Source organism: Rutidosis leptorrhynchoides, chromosome 11, assembly GCF_046630445.1.
Source record: "Rutidosis leptorrhynchoides isolate AG116_Rl617_1_P2 chromosome 11, CSIRO_AGI_Rlap_v1, whole genome shotgun sequence".
Classification (NCBI taxonomy): Eukaryota; Viridiplantae; Streptophyta; class Magnoliopsida; order Asterales; family Asteraceae; genus Rutidosis; species Rutidosis leptorrhynchoides.
The window spans coordinates 394,396,764-394,417,034 of NC_092343.1; the positions used below are offsets into that span (position 1 = coordinate 394,396,764).

Sequence of the window (20,271 nt, forward strand, 5' to 3'; positions counted from 1 at the left end):
ATCGTTTTCATTATATCGTTCATCTTGAAAGTCGTGCACACGTCCACTGAGTCAAACATACACCATAACCAAAGACCACTTGCATGTTGAACAATGACATCGTCGAATCCTTCTTCTTTCATCAACGTAACAATACTCCCCATTGTACCAACGTCCTTGAGTTTGACGAGGATAGACTCCGTGGGATTAGATAACTGGACTAGATCATGATCTGCCAATTCAACATTAATCCCCGATGATGAATCTGACCTCTGCGTCGTACCACCCTTGCCTTTCAACGTATTAGCATATGACGCTTGGTAATTGGACGTTGACAACAATCGCGCAAAATTACCTTCATCTTTTACGTCCGAAAATCTAGCGAAACCGAAACATTTGCCTAGTCTAGTTTTCTTGAACGCCACATAAGTATCTGTAACCTGTACATACTGTTAAATTTATATATATATTCAATCTTATTCTAAAATATTATTTTTCTTATATTTGTTTTTTATTATTGTTTATTTTTTGTAGGTTTTTTATTTTTTGTTGATTAAAGGAGTTATGTTGCTGGATGTTGATACTTGGAGACTTGAGGGGTCTATTTGTGAAGATTTTATGCTGCAAGGACCAAAGTGCAATATGGGCTATATATACCTTGTATCTGGATTCTTCTCATTCGTTCATTGATCCGGTTCATCTGTTCATTATCTTTTTTCTCTCGTTTAATCACCAAACCCTAGTTTACACGACCTGTTGATTTGAGAAGTATCATCTTGATACTTAGTGTTCTTGTTAGAGATTATCGATTAGTTTGCTTGTTTCTTAGAGTTTTATTTCTGTATTTGTTATTGAATCTTCGTTCTGTAATTTTGGTTATAATCTTAAGATTTTCAAGGTTTGGTGTAACTGTTGTATGTGTTCATAGTTTCGTACATGGTATCAGAGCGTCTACGTTCAAATCTGAGACATTGTGGGTTGAAGATCTAGATTTGGGTTGAAGATGTGATTCTAGGGTTTTCATAATTTGGGGTTCTGACGGTTCAATTGAAGATCTATTGCTGCCGTTCTGGTTCTTCAATCTATCTGGTGCATTATCTCAACAATTGTTGAGTTTTTTTCCGGTTTCAATTCTTCAAACCCTAATTTGTCCAAATTAGGGTTTTCTTCTTCCTGGCTGATCTAAGTTGATTCTTGTCTTCCCCTAATGTTATTCTCTACTTTAATCAGGATTTCATCTTGATAGGGTAGTTTTCTTGTTCTTATCTTCTAGTTGTTTATTTTACTTACCCTATTTGACTAAATCCCAGTGCCCAACTCTTGATCTACGTTCTTGAAACGTATGAATACCTGATCAAGCACTTGGTTGATTCTGACCAGTTTGTGTTATATATTTTGTGTGTTCTTAATCCTTACAGGGTGCTTGGTTAGTAACCAATTGCTACTGGAGATTTGTAAGTTGTTTCTTCCTTACAGGTGTCTGGACAGCAATTGATGATGTGATTGTGGTTTTGTGTTATTATTTGTTGTGTGATTATTAGCTATCTGCTTCTGCTGTATTGTTTTTTGCGTGTTTATCTTGATTATTTGAAAATATGACTAAGGATTCTGGTTCTGGTGATCCACACAAGATCACTCAAGTGAGTGATCTTGATTTTGGTGATCCTATTTATTTGCATGCTAGTGATACAAGTACTACTGCTCTTGTCACCTTAAAGCTTAAGGGGACGGTGAACTATAATGTTTGGAGTAGGGCTATGAAGAGTCAAACTGATAATGTGCTTATGTTGCAATGGGATAGATGCAATTATGTGGTTCTTTCATGGATTTTAAATTCTATATCTGATGAATTGTATTGTGGTCAAGTATTTGCTCAATCTGCTCAAACTGTATGGGAAGAACTTAAAGAAACTTATGATAAGATAGATGGTTCCGTTACTTTTAATCTGCATCAGAAACTTAATTCATTAACACAGGGTAACTCTACTGTATCTGATTATTATCATAAGTTAAATGCTTTATGGAAACAGTTTGATGCACTTGTTAAACTTCCTACATGTATTTGTGAAGCTAATAAAGAATTTAAGACTCATAATGATTTAATTAAACTAATGCAGTTCTTAATGGGTTTAGATGAATCATATGCTTCTGTGAGAAGTAATATTTTGTAATTGATCCTCTTCCTAGTGTTAAATCTGCTTTTTCTATTATTTCAAGAGAAGAGTCACATAGAACTTCTTCTCAAACTAATAGTTCTGGTTCTGTCAAAAACTAAAATTCTGCTTTCTTAGTATCCAAGACTTTTGATAACAAAAGTAGAATTGGTAATGGACCTAACCCTAATCTTAAGTGTACTAGATGTAAAAGACTTGGTCATACTATTGAAAGATGTTATGAAATTGTTGGTTATCATCCTGGTTGGGTTAAAAGGAACGATACTAAGTCTGCTGTTAGAAATAATTTTGTGCCTGCTGTGAATACTAGTGATAACAGTTCTCATCCTTTTTCTTCTGAGCAAATTTCACAGCTTATGAGTCTATTGCATGGTCAATCTGCACAAGGAAATGTACATGCCAATATGACAGGTAATTTTTTAAATTTTAACATTGTGTTTAACTCAAAGTTTGATACATTTTTTAAACAAAATGGTTCTAATAACAATGAGTTTAATAATAAATGGATTATTGATTCTGGAGCAACTAGACATATGACAGGTTCATGTGAAGGTTTAGTCAATGTTTTTGATGTGTCAAAATTAAATATGACTGTAGGTCATCCAAATGGTACACTTGCAAAAATTACAAAAATTGGTAATCTTCATTTAACTAAAATTTGTGTGTTAAAAGATGTTCTTGTTATTCCTGGATTCTGTGTTAACTTGCTCTCTGTTAATAAACTTTCAAAAGATTATCCTATGTTCATTGGTTTTACTAGTAATAACCGTTTTATTCAGGATTTGGATCTAAGGAAGGTTGTAGGGATGGGTAATGAAGTAGGGGGCTTGTATGTTTTTGATTGTGATAAAGGTATTATTTCTAATAAAAATGATATGTGTTATGGTTCTACTTCTCTGTGGCACTGCAGATTAGGACATCCTGCTACTCAAGTTCTTAAACTTCTTAAGAATAGTATTGGGATCAATCCTAATTCTGACAGTGATGTTTGTGATGTTTGTCATAAGTCTATACAATCAAGGGATCTATTTCCCTTGAGTGCTCATACATCTTCAAAAATTGGTGAATTAGTTCATCTAGATGTATGGGGGCCTTACAGGGTAAATAGTTATTCTGGTTTTAGGTTCTTCTTGACTATTGTGGATGATTTTTCTAGAGCTGTTTGGGTCTATTTGTTAAAAACTAAAAGTGATGTTTTTGATAATCTTCTGAGTTTTGTTAAACTAATAAAAAATCAATTCAATGTAGATGTGAAAATGTTTAGAAGCGATAATGGAACATAATTTGTTAACAAAAAAATGTAAGATTTCTGTGTTGAAAATGGTATTGTTCATCAGACTAGTTGTGCTTATACTGCTCAACAAAATGGTATTGTTGAGAGAAAGCATAGACATTTACTAAATGTGGCTAGGTCTTTGTTGTTTCAAAGTAATTTAACATTGTGTTATTGGTCTGATTGTGTGCTAACTGCTACTTACATTATTAACAGGCTGCCCTCATCTGTGTTACTTGGAAGATCTCCTTTTGAAATGATTTATAGGTTTAAACCCAGTCTCTCCCATATGAGAGTGTTTGGATGTCTGTGTTTTGCTAGTATACTTAATAATAATGTTAAGTTTAGTAGTAAGTCTGAAAAGTGTGTTTTATTAGGTTATTCAAATGTCAAAAAAGGTTATAAATTACTAAGTCTTGAGTCAAACACTATCTTATTTTCTAGAGATGTCAAATTTTATGAAACTATTTTTCCTTATAAACTTAAGTCAAAAGCTATTGATATTTCTAGTGATAATGATCATATAAACTTATTTGAGTCTGAGTTTTCAAAACCAAACACTTCTCAAAGTCCCAATGATGAAGGAGGAGAAATTACTGAAGAAGACAGTGGCATTGATCAAAATCTCATTGATACTCCAGAGGAGGAGACTGAGATTATTGATACCACTGATTCAAATGAATCTGATTCAAACCCTGAGGGCACTAATTCTTCTTCTGATTCTGAAAATAACAATGATCAAAGTAACACAGATGGTGACAACTAGATGAACTTAAGAAGGTCTAGTAGGGTTAGAAATATTCTTACTACATTAAATGATTATGATCTTAATTTTAAAGTTAGATATCCAATGAGTAATTACTGTAATTACTCAAACATGAATGATGATGTTAAATGTTTTAGTTCATCTCTTGATAAGTCTGTTGAACCTCAATCTTATGAGGAAGTCTGTAAAGATCCAAAGTGGATTGAGGCTATGAATAATGAAATTGAAGCTTTACACAGAAATAATACTTGGGTTGTTTCTGATCTTCCAGTAGGAAGAAAAGCTATTGGTTGCAAATGGATTTTTTAGATTAAATATAAATCTAGTGGTGAAATTGAAAGGTACAAGGCTAGACTTGTTGCTAAAGGATTTAGTTAAATAGAAGGCCTTGATTATGATGAGACCTTCTCTACTGTGGTTAAAATGGTTACTATTAGATGTTTGTTGAATCTTGCTATTCAATATGATTGGGATTTGTTTCAACTTGATATTAATAATGCTTTTTTATATGGTGATCTGTGTGAGGATGTTTATATGGAGTTTCCCAAAGGTTTTGGTGTTAATAATAAGTCAAAAGTTTGTAAACTAACTAAATCTTTATATGGGCTTAAACAAGCATCAAGAATGTGGAATGCTAAACTTACCTCAGCTTTACTTGAGTATGGTTTTGTTCAAAGTGGCAATGATTTTTCTTTGTATATTCTGTCTAAAGATGATATATTTGTTGCTTTACTTGTTTATGTGGATGATATTATTATTACTGGTAATAATAATTCTGAAGTTGATAATGTTAAAAAGTTTTTGAATTCTAAATTTATGATTAAAGACTTGGGATTACTTAAATATTTCTTGGGTATTGAAATTGTAAAAGGAGATGATGGTTTGTGCATGTCACAAAGAAAATATTGTTTGGATTTATTAGATGAATTTGGTATGTCTGCTTGCAAATCTATTGATACTCCTTTGGAAGTTAACTCAGTTTTAGCTTCTGAAGCATCAAAAGGTGATGATTTTTTGGACAATATTTCTGAATTTCAAAAACTAATTGGAAAACTTATTTATCTTACTCATACAAGACCTGATATATCTTATTCTGGTCAAACCTTAATTCAACATATGCATGCTCCATTACAGTCACATGTTAAGGCTGCTTTAAGAGTTTTAAGGTATCTTAAAGGGTCTCCTGGTAAAGGAGTATGTATAAAAAAATCTAATGATATGTTTAATTTAGTTGCATATTCAGATGCAGATTGGGAAAAATGTTTAAGTACTAGAAGATCTGTTTCTGGTTTCTGTGTGTTTTTGTGTGGATCACTTTTGTCTTGGAAAAGTAAAAAATAGCCAAATGTTTCAAGATCCTCAACTGAATCTGAATATAAATCATTAGCTGCTACTACTTGTGAAATTATATTTGTTTTTAAATTACTTGATGATTTTGGCATTCATAACTTGTTACATGTTCATCTATATTGTGATAATAAATCTGTTATTCTTCTTGCTTCTAATTCTATGCTCCATGAAAGATCAAAACATTTTGAAACTGATGTTCATATTGTTAGAGAAAAAAATCTTTCTGGATTGTTAAGGCTGGAATAAGTTGATTCAAAAGATCAAATTGCAGATGTTTTCACTAAAGGGTTATGCAAAGCTCAACATCATGTTCTTTCTCAAAGATTGGGATTATTAGATTATTTCCAGAATAAGATTGAGGGGGAATGTTAAATTTATACATATATTCAATCTTATTCTCAAATATTATTTTTCTTATATTTGTTTTTTTATTGTTTATTTTTGTAGGTTTTTTATTTTTTGTTAATTAAAGGAGTTATGTTGCTGGATGTTAATAATTGGAGACTTGAGGGGTCTATTTGTGAAGATTTTATGCTGCAAGGACCAAAGTGCAATATGGGCTATATATACCTTGTATTTGGATTCTTCTCATTCATTTATTGATCCCGGTTCATCTGTTCATCATATTTTTTTTCTCGTTTAATCACCAAACCCTAGTTTACACGATCTGTTGATTTGAGAAGTATCATCTTGATACTTAGTGTTCTTGTGAGAGATTATCGATTAGTTTGCTTGTTTCTTAGAGTTTTATTTCTGTATTTGTTATTGAATCTTCGTTATGTAATTTTGGTTATAATCTTAAGATTTTCAAGGTTTGGTGTAATTGTTGTATGTGTTCATAGTTTCGTACACATACGACTGAACTAAGAGCCATAAACCCTTACGATCAACACGGTCTGGAAGATTAGAAATAAAGAACGAGGTCGAAACCCTAGTCTCCTTTTTGTACGGATTTTGGATCGGATGAGAGGTATTGGATTTGCTGTTGCGCACCTTGAACGTCCAACCGTCTCCATCCTTTCGATAATCGTCGTAGATTGAATCAGAATAGTGATCGGAATTTTTGAAATTCGCCCAGAAAAATCGGTTCAGATTATAGAGGATGATAGGGTAAATCACATCTCATATTGATTAACGAGAGATGCAATATATAGAGAATACAAATAACAACCTAGCAACATAGTAGGAGATAAGTATGGAAAAGATACAATCTAAGTACAACAATGATTGGATCAATCTTTATCCTTAATAATACAGATATGTATCAGACATTATTATTTTCTTTATTAGTTCACAAATGGCGCTTCCATTTAATAAAGTGGCGCTTTCTTTGTTAATTAGCAGCTCAAATTCTTTTCAACATCCAATTCTCTTGACTCTATAACGCGTTTCTCCATTTAGCTCCAAAAAATCAGCATTACTAAAAAATTATCTAAAATCAATTATAATTTATTAAGTATCGAAAGTTGTATAATTGAGCCAAATAATAATAAAATAGCAACAATAGTACCTATAAAAGATATATAAAAACATGTATAAAATAGGCACTATCAATGGCCATACTTCCAAATCTGCCCTTTAACAGAAAACATGCGGCTGTTGAGGCCTGGCATAACACAACTACTACTGTATACAGGATAACGATGACGGGCTGCATAATCTAATTTTCTTCATTTACGATGACGAGATTATGCAAAATCCCCAAAATCCAACAGCTACACATTTACAAGAAAAAGCGATCGTTTGCCCAAAAAAACGAAGCTGACTGAATAAACAAGTTATATTTTACTAAAGTTAGAAGGGATATCGACTATATACACCAGCTCCGATACACCAGTAGCTGTTGTGCAGCATGGAAATATGAAGCCTCATGATACAAAAAAGATTAGCGAAGTCAAAGTGTCCCATATTAAAAGTAGCAATCGTAGACCCTCGCATCTCGTGCTACAACACACGTAAAACTTGCAAAAAACTAAAACTGTCTCTTACACTTTTAAAGTTATGTATTTACCTATTACTTTTGAAGGTAAAGTTATGTAATTCTACTTGTATTTTCCAGTTTTTTCAGTGTATTATTACTGTTTCTCGCATTTTCAGCCTATTATTACTGCAAAGCTGCAACCTATCATGTCATAGTTTGAGTATGAATTTGAATTTGCCAGCAAAATATTGTATTTATAGAGTTAAGATTGGAATCAATTAATCTCAAAACCATTACCATTACATGTTTCTTTAATCACTAAAACACCTCATATTACTAAAACACTAAAACACCATTATATTCATCACATACAATGGCTGAATTTACTGGTTTTTATGGTTCATTTTATTTGGGGTGGTAGAATTACATTTCAAAATGGGTGGTTAACTGGTGATGAAACATCACTTATAACTAGTTTTCCACTATACCAAAACATCAGTTGCATGCAGTTAAACGAAATGGCTTATAAATGTGTGGGTGCTGATCCAAGAACACGTACGTTGAAGATGATTATGTGGAATGATTACTTCGGCATTGCGTGTCCGACTGAAATTTACGACGATAGGTCTTTGGAATCAATGTATTTTTTGGCTAGTCAAAATCCACATTACATTGGTCAAATTGAAATTCAGTTTGAGCAAGTCTTTCCGACACAAGGATCTGGTTTTGTTGATCAGTTACAAAGTTTAATTCAGTCTTCTCAAGTTACACAAAACGGGGCCAGTGGTGTATCCACATCTCAATCAGGAGGTGTGTTTGTGTAGTGACCCGAACTTTTCCATGTTTATATATATTAATTGAGATTGATATTTACATGATTAAATGTTTCCAACATGTTAAGCAATCAAACTTGTTAAGACTTGATTAATTGAAATATGTTTCATATAGACAATTGACCACCCAAGTTGACCGGTGATTCACGAACGTTAAAACTTGTAAAAACTATATGATGGCATATATATGGATATATATATATATATATATAGTTAACATGATACTATGATAAGTAAACATATCATTAAGTATATTAACAATGAACTACATATGTAAAAACAAGACTACTAACTTAATGATTTTTAAACGAGACATATATGTAACGATTATCGTTGTAAAGACATTTAATGTATATATATCATATTAAGAGATATTCATACATAATAATATCATGATAATATAATAATTTAAAATCTCATTTGATATTATAAACATTGAGTTAACAACATTTAACAAGATCGTTAACCTAAAGGCTTCAAAACAACACTTACATGTAACGACTAACGATGACTTAACGACTCAGTGTTTTAATATGTATTTATACACTTTTGAAAGACTTCAATACACTTATCAAAATACTTCTACTTAACAAAAATGCTTACAATTACATCCTCGTTCAGTTTCATCAACAATTCTACTCGTATGCACCCGTATTCATACTCGTACAATACACAGCTTTTAGATGTATGTACTATTGGTATATACACTCCAATGATCAGCTCTTAGCAGCCCATGTGAGTCACCTAACACATGTGGGAACCATAATTTGGCAACTAGCATGAAATATCTCATAAAATTACAAAAATATGAGTAATCATTCATGACTTATTTACAAGAAAAGAAAATTACATATCCTTTATATCTAATCCATACACCAACGACCAAAAACACCTACAAACACTTTCATTCTTCAATTTTCTTCATCTAATTGATCTCTCTCAAGTTCTATCTTCAAGTTCTAAGTGTTCTTCATAAATTCTACAAGTTCTAGTTACATAAAATCAAGAATACTTTCAAGTTTGCTAGCTCACTTCCAATCTTGTAAGGTGATCATCCAACCTCAATAAATCTTTGTTTCTTACAGTAGGTTATCATTCTAATACAAGGTAATAATCATATTCAAACTTTGATTCAATTTCTATAACTATAACAATCTTATTTCAAGTGATGATCTTACTTGAACTTGTTTTCGTGTCATGATTCTGCTTCAAGAACTTCGAGCCATCCAAGGATCCGTTGAAGCTAGATCCATTTTTCTATTTTCCAGTAGGTTTATCCAAGGAACTTAAGGTAGTAATGATGTTCATAACATCATTCGATTCATACATATAAAGATATCTTATTCGAAGGTTTAAACTTGTAATCACTAGAACATAGTTTAGTTAATTCTAAACTTGTTCGCAAACAAAAGTTAATCCTTCTAACTTGACTTTTAAAATCAACTAAACACATGTTCTATATCTATATGATATGCTAACTTAATGATTTAAAACCTGGAAATACGAAAAACACCGTAAAACCGGATTTACGCCGTCGTAGTAACACCGCGGGCTGTTTTGGGTTAGTTAATTAAAAACTATGATAAACTTTGATTTAAAAGTTGTTATTCTGAGAAAATGATTTTTATTATGAACATGAAACTATATCCAAAAATTATGGTTAAACTCAAAGTGGAAGTATGTTTTCTAAAATGGTCATCTAGACGTCGTTCTTTCGACTGAAATGACTACCTTTACAAAAATGACTTGTAACTTATTTTACTGACTATAAACCTATACTTTTTCTGTTTAGATTCATAAAATAGAGTTCAATATGAAACCATAGCAATTTGATTCACTCAAAACGGATTTAAAATGAAGAAGTTATGGGTAAAATAAGATTGGATAATTTTTCTCATTTTAGTTACGTGAAAATTGGTAACAAATCTATTCCAACCATAACTTAATCAACTTGTATTGTATATTATGTAATCTTGAGATACCATAGACACGTATACAATGTTTCGACCTATCATGTTGACACATCTATATATATTTCGGAACAACCATAGACACTCTATATGTGAATGTTGGAGTTAGCTATACAGGGTTGAGGTTGATTCCAAAATATATATAGTTTGAGTTGTGATCAATACTGAGATACGTATACACTGGGTCGTGGATTGATTCAAGATAATATTTATCGATTTATTTCTGTACATCTAACTGTGGACAACTAGTTGTAGGTTACTAACGAGGACAGCTGACTTAATAAACTTAAAACATCAAAATATATTAAAAGTGTTGTAAATATATTTTAAACATACTTTGATATATATGTATATATTGTTATAGGTTCGTGAATCAACCAGTGGCCAAGTCTTACTTCCCGACAAAGTAAAAATATGTGAAAGTGAGTTATAGTCCCACTTTTAAAATCTAATATTTTTGGGATGAGAATACATGCAGGTTTTATAAATGATTTACAAAATAGACACAAGTACGTGAAACTACATTCTATGGTTGAATTATCGAAATCGAATATGCCCCTTTTTATTAAGTCTGGTAATCTAAGAATTAGGGAACAGACACCCTAATTGACGCGAATCCTAAAGATAGATCTATTGGGCCTAACAAACCCCATCCAAAGTACCGGATGCTTTAGTACTTCGAAATTTATATCATATCCGAAGGGTGTCCCGGAATGATGGGGATATTCTTATATATGCATCTTGTTAATGTCGGTTACCAGGTGTTCACCATATGAATGATTTTTATCTCTATGTATGGGATGTGTATTGAAATATGAAATCTTGTGGTCTATTATTATGATTTGATATATATAGGTTAAACCTATAACTCACCAACATTTTTGTTGACGTTTTAAGCATGCTTATTCTCAGGTGATTATTAAGAGCTTCCGCTGTCGCATACTTAAATAAGGACGAGATTTGGAGTCCATGCTTGTATGATATTGTGTAAAAACTGCATTCAAGAAACTTATTTTGTTGTAACATATTTGTATTGTAAACCATTATGTAATGGTCGTGTGTAAACAGGATATTTTAGATTATCATTATTTGATAATCTACGTAAAGCTTTTTAAACCTTTATTGATGAAATAAAGGTTATGGTTTGTTTTAAAATGAATGCAGTCTTTGAAAAACGTCTCATATAGAGGTCAAAACCTCGCAACGAAATCAATTAATATGGAACGTTTTTAATCAATAAGAACGGGACATTTCAGTTGGTATCAGAGCGTTGATCTTAGTGAACCAGAATTTTGCATTAGTGTGTCTTATCGAGTTTGTTAGGATGCATTAGTGAGTCTGGACTTCGACCGTGTTTACTTGAAAAATGATTGCTTAACAAAATTTGTTGGAAACTATATATTTTTAACATGTGAATATTATGTGATATATTAATCTCTTAACGTGTTTGATATTATGTGATAGATGTCTACCTCTAGAACAAGTCCCATTGACTCACCTAATAATAATGAAGAGTCAAATGTAAATTGGAATAATTCGTGGACTGATTCACAAGTTCCCGAAGAGGAACCGGAAGAAGAGTCGGAACCGGAAGAAGAATCGGAACCGGAAGAAGAATCGGAACCGGATGAAGAAATAGAACCGGTGGGGGAAATAATAAAACGGTTAAGTAAAAGAAAATCCTCAACCAACCGACCAAGGTTAATTATGGTCAATGGTGTTTCCGCCAAGAAAGCAAAATATTGGGAGGATTACCAATTCTCCGATGAATCGGATTCCGACGAGAATTCCGATGATGTTATAGAAATTACCCCAACTGAATTTAAAAAGGCAAAAGAAAATAATAAGGGAAAGGGCATAAAAATAGGGAAATCTAATTCCAACCCCGATGAACTTTATATGTATCGTCAACCCCCGAAGTCCTTAAGTTGTAACAATGACCCGGGAACCTCTAAACCACCAGGTTTTTCTAAACCAATGTGAAAAACGACGGCTCGTATTAGGGGAACATCATATATCCCTAGAAACTTGGCAAAACGAACCAAAACCGAAGAAGAAGAAACAAGCGAGTCGGAATAAGATAGTTGTATTCGTGTGGTGTAATATATGTAATATAGTGTGCTTATACTTTATGATATATGTAAAAATTGCTTGTATTAATAAGTATTTTTTTTATGAATCTAACTCTTGTCTATTTCACAGTATAAAAACACAAAATGGATAGACAACCCAATATTTTAAGAGACCTACCCGGAGACATGATTGATGAAATCTTGTCTAGAGTCGGTCAGAATTCTTCGGCACAACTATTTAAGGCGAGATCAGTTTGTAAGACATTCGAAGAACGTTCCAAGAATGCCTTGGTTTATAAAAGGCTTTCGTTCGAAAGATGGGGGATATCACATTGGGAAATCCATAAGTTACGATGTGTTTACTTTGACGCATATATTGCGGGGAACCCAAATGCTATTTTACGCAATGGGTTAAGAAATTATTTTGACTCAATATATCCGAATATTGGACTTCGTGATTTAGAAAAAGCGGCTAACATGCAACATAAAGAAGCATGCTATGCTTACGGATTAGTAATGTTCGCTTCTCACCAAAGTGAGAACAAGAACATCGGGCTACAACTATTAAACAAAACGTTCCCACAAGTGACAGAGTCGGTAATTGGGGTAAGAAATGAGGTTTTTAGATTGTTACGGGACTGTTGGACATTACGTAACCCTCGTCCCTTTGACGACGTTACAACACGCTGTCTTATCAATGACCATAACGGTTATGTTCCACAAGACCAAGGATGGGAAGTAGTCCTAGTAAAACCAGAATGCAAGACTTGTTTCTGGACGTATGAATTACGTGTCTTTATTGCCTTTGCCGAACGACTTGTGTACTAGCTAGAATTATCTTCACAACTATCTTGTATCAAAGTTATTGTGTGCTATATTTCATGCTTTATGTAAAATAAGCGGTATTGTAAGTTTGTAAAATATTGTATAAAAGTTTGAACGCGAAATATTATTATAATCAGTTTTTCATATAGAATTGTAGTAGTTGAATTGTATATTAGCTACTAAGTATGAACTTAACGGGTAGGTACTACCCGAATTTAAACTTATAAAACGCTAATATGAAGAAAAAGCTTTTATAAATGAGTTCATATTATGCTACGAAATACTATTAACTACTCTTAATATTCTGTATGATTAACTTGTTCCATTTGACTATTTTGAAGGAAATGGCACCGACTACTCGACACACCGTGAATATGAATGAAGAGGAATTCCGTACTTTTCTAGCTTCAAACATAGCCGCAGTATAGGCTGCGCTACATACCAACAATAACCTTGGATCTAGCAGTACAGGAAATCGTGTAGGATGCACCTACAAAGAATTCACTGCCTGCAAACCTTTGGAATTTGATGGAACCGACGGACCGATCGGATTGAAACGGTGGACCGAGAAGGTCGAATCGGTGTTTGCCATAAGTAAGTGTACTGAAGAGGACAAAGTGAAGTACGCTACGCATACCTTCACAGGTTCTGCGTTAACATGGTGGAATACCTATCTAGAGCAAGTGGGACAAGACGATGCGTACGCACTACCGTGGTCAGCATTCAAGCACTTGATGAACGAGAAGTACCGTCTCAGAACTGAGGTCAATAAGCTCAAGACAGAAGTTAGAGGGTTACGAACCCAAGGATTTGATATTACCATGTACGAAAGACGATTCACAGAATTGTGCCTATTGTGTCCGGGAGCATTCGAAGATGAGGAAGAGAAGATCGGCGCATTTGTGAAAGGATTACCGGAAAGAATCCAAGAAGATATAAGTTCACACGAGCCCGCCTCCATACAACAGGCATGTAGAATGGCTCACAAACTAGTGAACCAGATTGAAGAAAGAATTAAAAAACAGACTGCTGAAGAGGCCAATGTGAAGCAAGTCAAAAGAAAGTGGGAGGAAAACGGTGATAAGAATCACCAATACAACAATAACAGCAATTACAACAATAATCGCAATAATTACCCCAACAATCGCAACATCAATCGCAACTACAACAAACGGCCCAACAACAACAACAACAACAACAACAACAACAACAGCAACTACAACAATCATCCCAACAACAATAATAACCGCAACAACAACAACAATCAGAAGCAGCTATGCCAAAGGTGTGAAAAGTATCACTCGGGGTTCTGCACCAAATTTTGCAACAAGTGTAAAAGAAATGGTCATAGCGCGGCGAAGTGTGAGGTCTACGGACCAGGGGTTAATAGAACGAAAGGAACAAATGGTGTCGGAACGAGTAATGGCGGAGCAAGTAGTGTCGGAGCAAGTTATGCCAATGTAGTTTGTTATAAATGTGGAAAACCGGGCCACATTATTAGAAATTGCCCGAACCAGGAGAACACGAATGGACAAGGCCGCAGAAGAGTTTTCAATATTAATGCGGCAGAGGCACAGGAAGACCCGGAGCTTGTTACAGGTACGTTTCTTATTGACAATAAATCTTCTTACGTTTTATTTGATTCGGGTGCGGATAGAAGCTATATGAGTAGAGATTTTTGTGCTAAATTAAGTTGTCCATTGACGCCTTTGGATAGTAAATTTTTACTCAAATTAGCAAATGGTAAATTAATTTCAGCAGATAATATATGTCGGAATCGAGAAATTAAACTGGTTAGCGAAACATTTAAGATTGATTTGATACCAGTAGAGTTAGGGAGTTTTGATGTGATAATCGGTATGGACTGGTTGAAAGAAGTGAAAGCAGAGATCGTTTGTTACAAAAATGCAATTCGCATTATACGAGAAAAAGGAAAACCCTTAATGATGTACGGAGAAAAGGGCAACACGAAGCTACATCTTATTAGTAATTTGAAAGCACAAAAACTAATAAGAAAAGGTTGCTATGCTGTTCTAGCACACGTCGAGAAAGTACAAACTGAAGAAACGAGCATCAATGATGTTCCCGTCGCAAAAGAATTTCCCGATGTATTTCCGAAAGAATTACCGGGATTACCCCCACATCGATCCGTTGAATTTCAAATAGATCTTGTACCAGGAGCTGCACCAATAGCTCGTGCTCCTTACAGACTCGCACCCAGTGAGATGAAAGAACTGCAAAGCCAATTACAAGAACTTTTAGAGCGTGGTTTCATTCGACCAAGCACATCAACGTGGGGAGCTCCTGTTTTGTTTGTCAAGAAGAAAGATGGTACATTCAGGTTGTGTATCGACTACCGAGAGTTGAACAAACTTACCATCAAGAACCGTTATCCACTGCCGAGAATTGATGACTTATTTGATCAACTACAAGGCTCGTCTGTTTATTCAAAGATTGACTTACGTTCCGGGTATCATCAAATGCGGGTGAAAGAAGATGATATTCCAAAGACTGTTTTCAGAACACGTTACGGTCATTACGAGTTTATGGTCATGCCGTTTGGTTTAACTAATGCACCAGCTGTGTTCATGGACCTTATGAACCGAGTGTGTGGACCATACCTTGACAAGTTTGTCATTGTTTTCATTGATGACATACTTATTTACTCAAAGAATGACCAAGAACACGGTGAACATTTGAGAAAGGCGTTAGAAGTATTGAGGAAGGAAGAATTGTACGCTAAGTTTTCAAAGTGTGCATTTTGGTTGGAAGAAGTTCAATTCCTCGGTCACATAGTGAACAAAGAAGGTATTAAGGTGGATCCGGCAAAGATAGAAACTGTTGAAAAGTGGGAAACCCCGAAAACTCCGAAACACATACGCCAGTTTTTAGGACTAGCTGGTTACTACAGAAGGTTCATCCAAGACTTTTCCAGGATAGCAAAACACTTGACTGCATTAACGCATAAAGGGAAGAAATTTGAATGGAATGATGAACAAGAGAAAGCGTTTCAGTTATTAAAGAAAAAGCTAACTACGGCACCTATATTGTCATTGCCTGAAGGGAATGATGATTTTGTGATTTATTGTGACGCATCAAAGCAAGGTCTCAGTTGTGTATTAATGCAACGAACGAAGGTGATTGCTTATGCGTCTAGACAATTGAAGATTCACGAACAAAATTATACGACGCATGATTTGGAATTAGGCGCGGTTGTTTTTGCATTAAAGACTTGGAGGCACTACTTATATGGGGTCAAAAGTATTATATATACCGACCACAAAAGTCTTCAACACATATTTAATCAGAAACAACTGAATATGAGGCAGAGTAGGTGGATTGAATTGTTGAATGATTACGACTTTGAGATTCGTTACCACCCGGGGAAGGCAAATGTGGTAGCCGATGCCTTGAGCAGGAAGGACAGAGAACCCAATCGAGTAAAATCTATGAATATAATGATTCATAATAACCTTACTACTCAAATAAAGGAGGCGCAACAAGTAGTTTTAAAAGAGGGAAATTTAAAAGATGAAATATCCAAAGGATCGGAGAAGCATCTTAATATTCGGGAAGACGGAACCCGGTATAGGGCTGAAAGGATTTGGGTACCAAAATTTGGAGATATGAGAGAAATGGTACTTAGAGAAGCTCATAAAACCAGATACTCAATACATCCTGGAACGGGGAAGATGTACAAGGATCTCAAGAAACATTTTTGGTGGCCGGGTATGAAAGCCGATGTTGCTAAATACGTAGGAGAATGTTTGACGTGTTCTAAGGTCAAAGCTGAGCATCAGAAACCATCAGGTCTACTTCAACAACCCGAAATCCCGGAATGAAAATGGGAAAACATTACCATAGATTTCATCACTAAATTGCCAAGGACTGCAAGTGGTTTTGATACTATTTGGGTAATAGTTGATCGTCTCACCAAATCAGCACACTTCCTGCCAATAAGAGAAGATGACAAGATGGAGAAGTTAGCACGACTGTATTTGAAGGAAGTCGTCTCCAGACATGAAATACCAATCTCTATTATCTCTGATAGGGATGGCAGATTTATTTCAAGATTCTGGCAGACATTGCAGCAAGCATTAGGAACTCGTCTAGATATGAGTACTGCCTATCATCCACAAACTGATGGGCAGAGCAAAAGGACGATACAAACGCTTGAAGACATGCTACGAGCATGTGTTATTGATTTCGGAAACAGTTGGGATCGACATCTACCGTTAGCAGAATTTTCCTACAACAACAGCTACCATTCAAGCATTGAGATGGCGCCGTTTGAAGCACTTTATGGTAGAAAGTGCAGGTCTCTGATTTGTTAGAGTGAAGTGGGGGATAGACAGATTACGGGTCCGGAGATTATACAAGAAACTACCGAGAAGATCATCCAAATTCAACAACGGTTGAAAACCGCCCAAAGTCGACAAAAGAGCTACGCTGACATTAAAAGAAAAGATATAGAATTTGAAATTGGAGAGATGGTCATGCTTAAAGTTGCACCTTGGAAAGGCGTTGTTCGATTTGATAAACGAGGGAAATTAAATCCAAGGTATATTGGACCATTCAAGATTATTGATCGTGTCGGACCAGTAGCTTACCGACTTGAGTTACCTCAACAACTCGCGGCTGTACATAACACTTTCCACCTCTCGAATTTGAAGAAATGTTTTGCTAAAGAAGATCTCACTATTCCGTTAGATGAAATCCAAATCAACGAAAAACTCCAATTCATCGAAGAACCCGTCGAAATAATGGATCGTGAGGTTAAAAGACTTAAGCAAAACAAGATACCAATTGTTAAGGTTCGATGGAATGCTTGTAGAGGACCCGGGTTCACCTGGGAGCGTGAAGATCAGATGAAGAAGAAATACCCGCATCTATTTCCAGAAGATTCGTCAACACCTTCAACAGCTTAAAATTTCGGGACGAAATTTATTTAACGGGTAGGTACTGTAGTGACCCGAACTTTTCCATGTTTATATATATTAATTGAGATTGATATTTACATGATTAAATGTTTCCAACATGTTAAGCAATCAAACTTGTTAAGACTTGATTAATTGAAATATGTTTCATATAGACAATTGACCATCCAAGTTGACCGGTGATTCACGAACGTTAAAACTTGTAAAAACTATATGATGACATATATATGGATATATATATATATATATATATATATAGTTAACATGATACTATGATAAGTAAACATATCATTAAGTATATTAACAATGAACTACATATGTAAAAACAAGACTACTAACTTAATGATTTTTAAACGAGACATATATGTAACGATTATCGTTGTAAAGACATTTAATGTATATATATCATATTAAGAGATATTCATACATAATAATATCATGATAATATAATAATTTAAAATCTCATTTGATATTATAAACATTGGGTTAACAACATTTAACAAGATCGTTAACCTAAAGGTTTCAAAACAACACTTACATGTAACGACTAACGATGACTTAACGACTCAGTGTTTTAATATGTATTTATACACTTTTGAAAGACTTCAATACACTTATCAAAATACTTCTACTTAACAAAAATGCTTAAAATTACATCCTCGTTCAGTTTCATCAACAATTCTACTCGTATGCACCCGTATTCGTACTCGTACAATACACAGCTTTTAGATGTATGTACTATTAGTATATACACTCCAATGATCAGCTCTTAGCAGCCCATGTGAGTCACCTAACACATGTGGGAACCATCATTTGGCAACTAGCATGAAATATCTCATAAAATTACAAAAATATGAGTAATCATTCATGACTTATTTACAAGAAAACAAAATTACATATCCTTTATATCTAATCCATACACCAACGACCAAAAACACCTACAAACACTTTAATTCTTCAATTTTCTTCATCTAATTGATCTCTCTCAAGTTCTATCTTCAAGTTCTAAGTGTTCTTCATAAATTCTACAAGTTCTAGTTACATAAAATCAAGAATACTTTCAAGTTTGCTAGCTCACTTCCAATCTTGTAAGGTGATCATCCAACCTCAAGAAATCTTTGTTTCTTACAGTAGGTTATCATTCTAATACAAGGTAATAATCATATTCAAACTTTGGTTCAATTTCTATAACTATAACAATCTTATTTCAAGTGATGATCTTACTTGAACTTGTTTTCGTGTCATGATTCTGCTTCAAGAACTTCGAGCCATCTAAGGATCCGTTGAAGCTAGATCCATTTTTCTCTTTTCCAGTAGGTTTATCCAAGGAACTTAAGGTAGTAATGATGTTCATAACATCATTCGATTCATACATATAAAGCTATCTTATTCGAATGTTTAAACTTGTAATCACTAGAACATAGTTTAGTTAATTCTAAACTTGTTCGCAAACAAAAGTTAATCCTTCTAACTTGACTTTTAAAATCAACTAAACACATGTTCTATATCCATATGATATGCTAACTTAATGATTTAAAACCTGAAAACACGAAAAACACCGTAAAACCATATTTACGCCGTCGTAGTAACACCGCGGGCTGTTTTGGGTTAGTTAATTAAAAACTATGATAAACTTTGATTTAAAAGTTGTTATTCTGAGAAAATGATTTTTATTATGAACATGAAACTATATCCAAAAATTATGGTTAAACTCAAAGTGGAAGTATGTTTTCTAAAATGGTCATCTAGACGTCGTTCTTTCGACTGAAATGACTACCTTTACAAAAATGACTTGTAACTTATTTTTCCGACTATAAACCTATACTTTTTCTGTTTAGATTCATAAAATAGAGTTCAATATGAAACCATAGCAATTTGATTCACTCAAAACGGATTTAAAATGAAGAAGTTATGGGTAAAACAAGATTGGATAATTTTTCTCATTTTAGTTACGTGAAAATTGGTAACAAATCTATTCCAACCATAACTTAATCAACTTGTATTGTATATTATGTAATCTTGAGATACCATAGACACGTATACAATGTTTTGACCTATCATGTCGACACATCTATATATATTTCGGAACAACCATAGACACTCTATATGTGAATGTTGGAGTTAGCTATACAGGGTTGAGGTTGATTCCAAAATATATATAGTTTGAGTTG

At 33.9% G+C, this 20,271-nt stretch overlaps 1 protein-coding gene across 1 annotated transcript; it reads left to right on the forward strand.

Moving 5' to 3' along the window:
* Positions 1-1,574: 1,574 nt before the first annotated feature.
* On the forward strand, positions 1,575-4,501 carry LOC139876082 (uncharacterized). Its single transcript, XM_071863383.1, has 6 exons — positions 1,575-2,136; positions 2,271-2,564; positions 2,751-2,982; positions 3,064-3,253; positions 3,491-4,181; positions 4,266-4,501. Exons 1-6 carry the CDS (start codon positions 1,575-1,577, stop codon positions 4,499-4,501), a joined length of 2,205 nt encoding a protein of 734 aa, XP_071719484.1.
* The last annotated feature ends 15,770 nt before the right edge of the window (positions 4,502-20,271 follow it).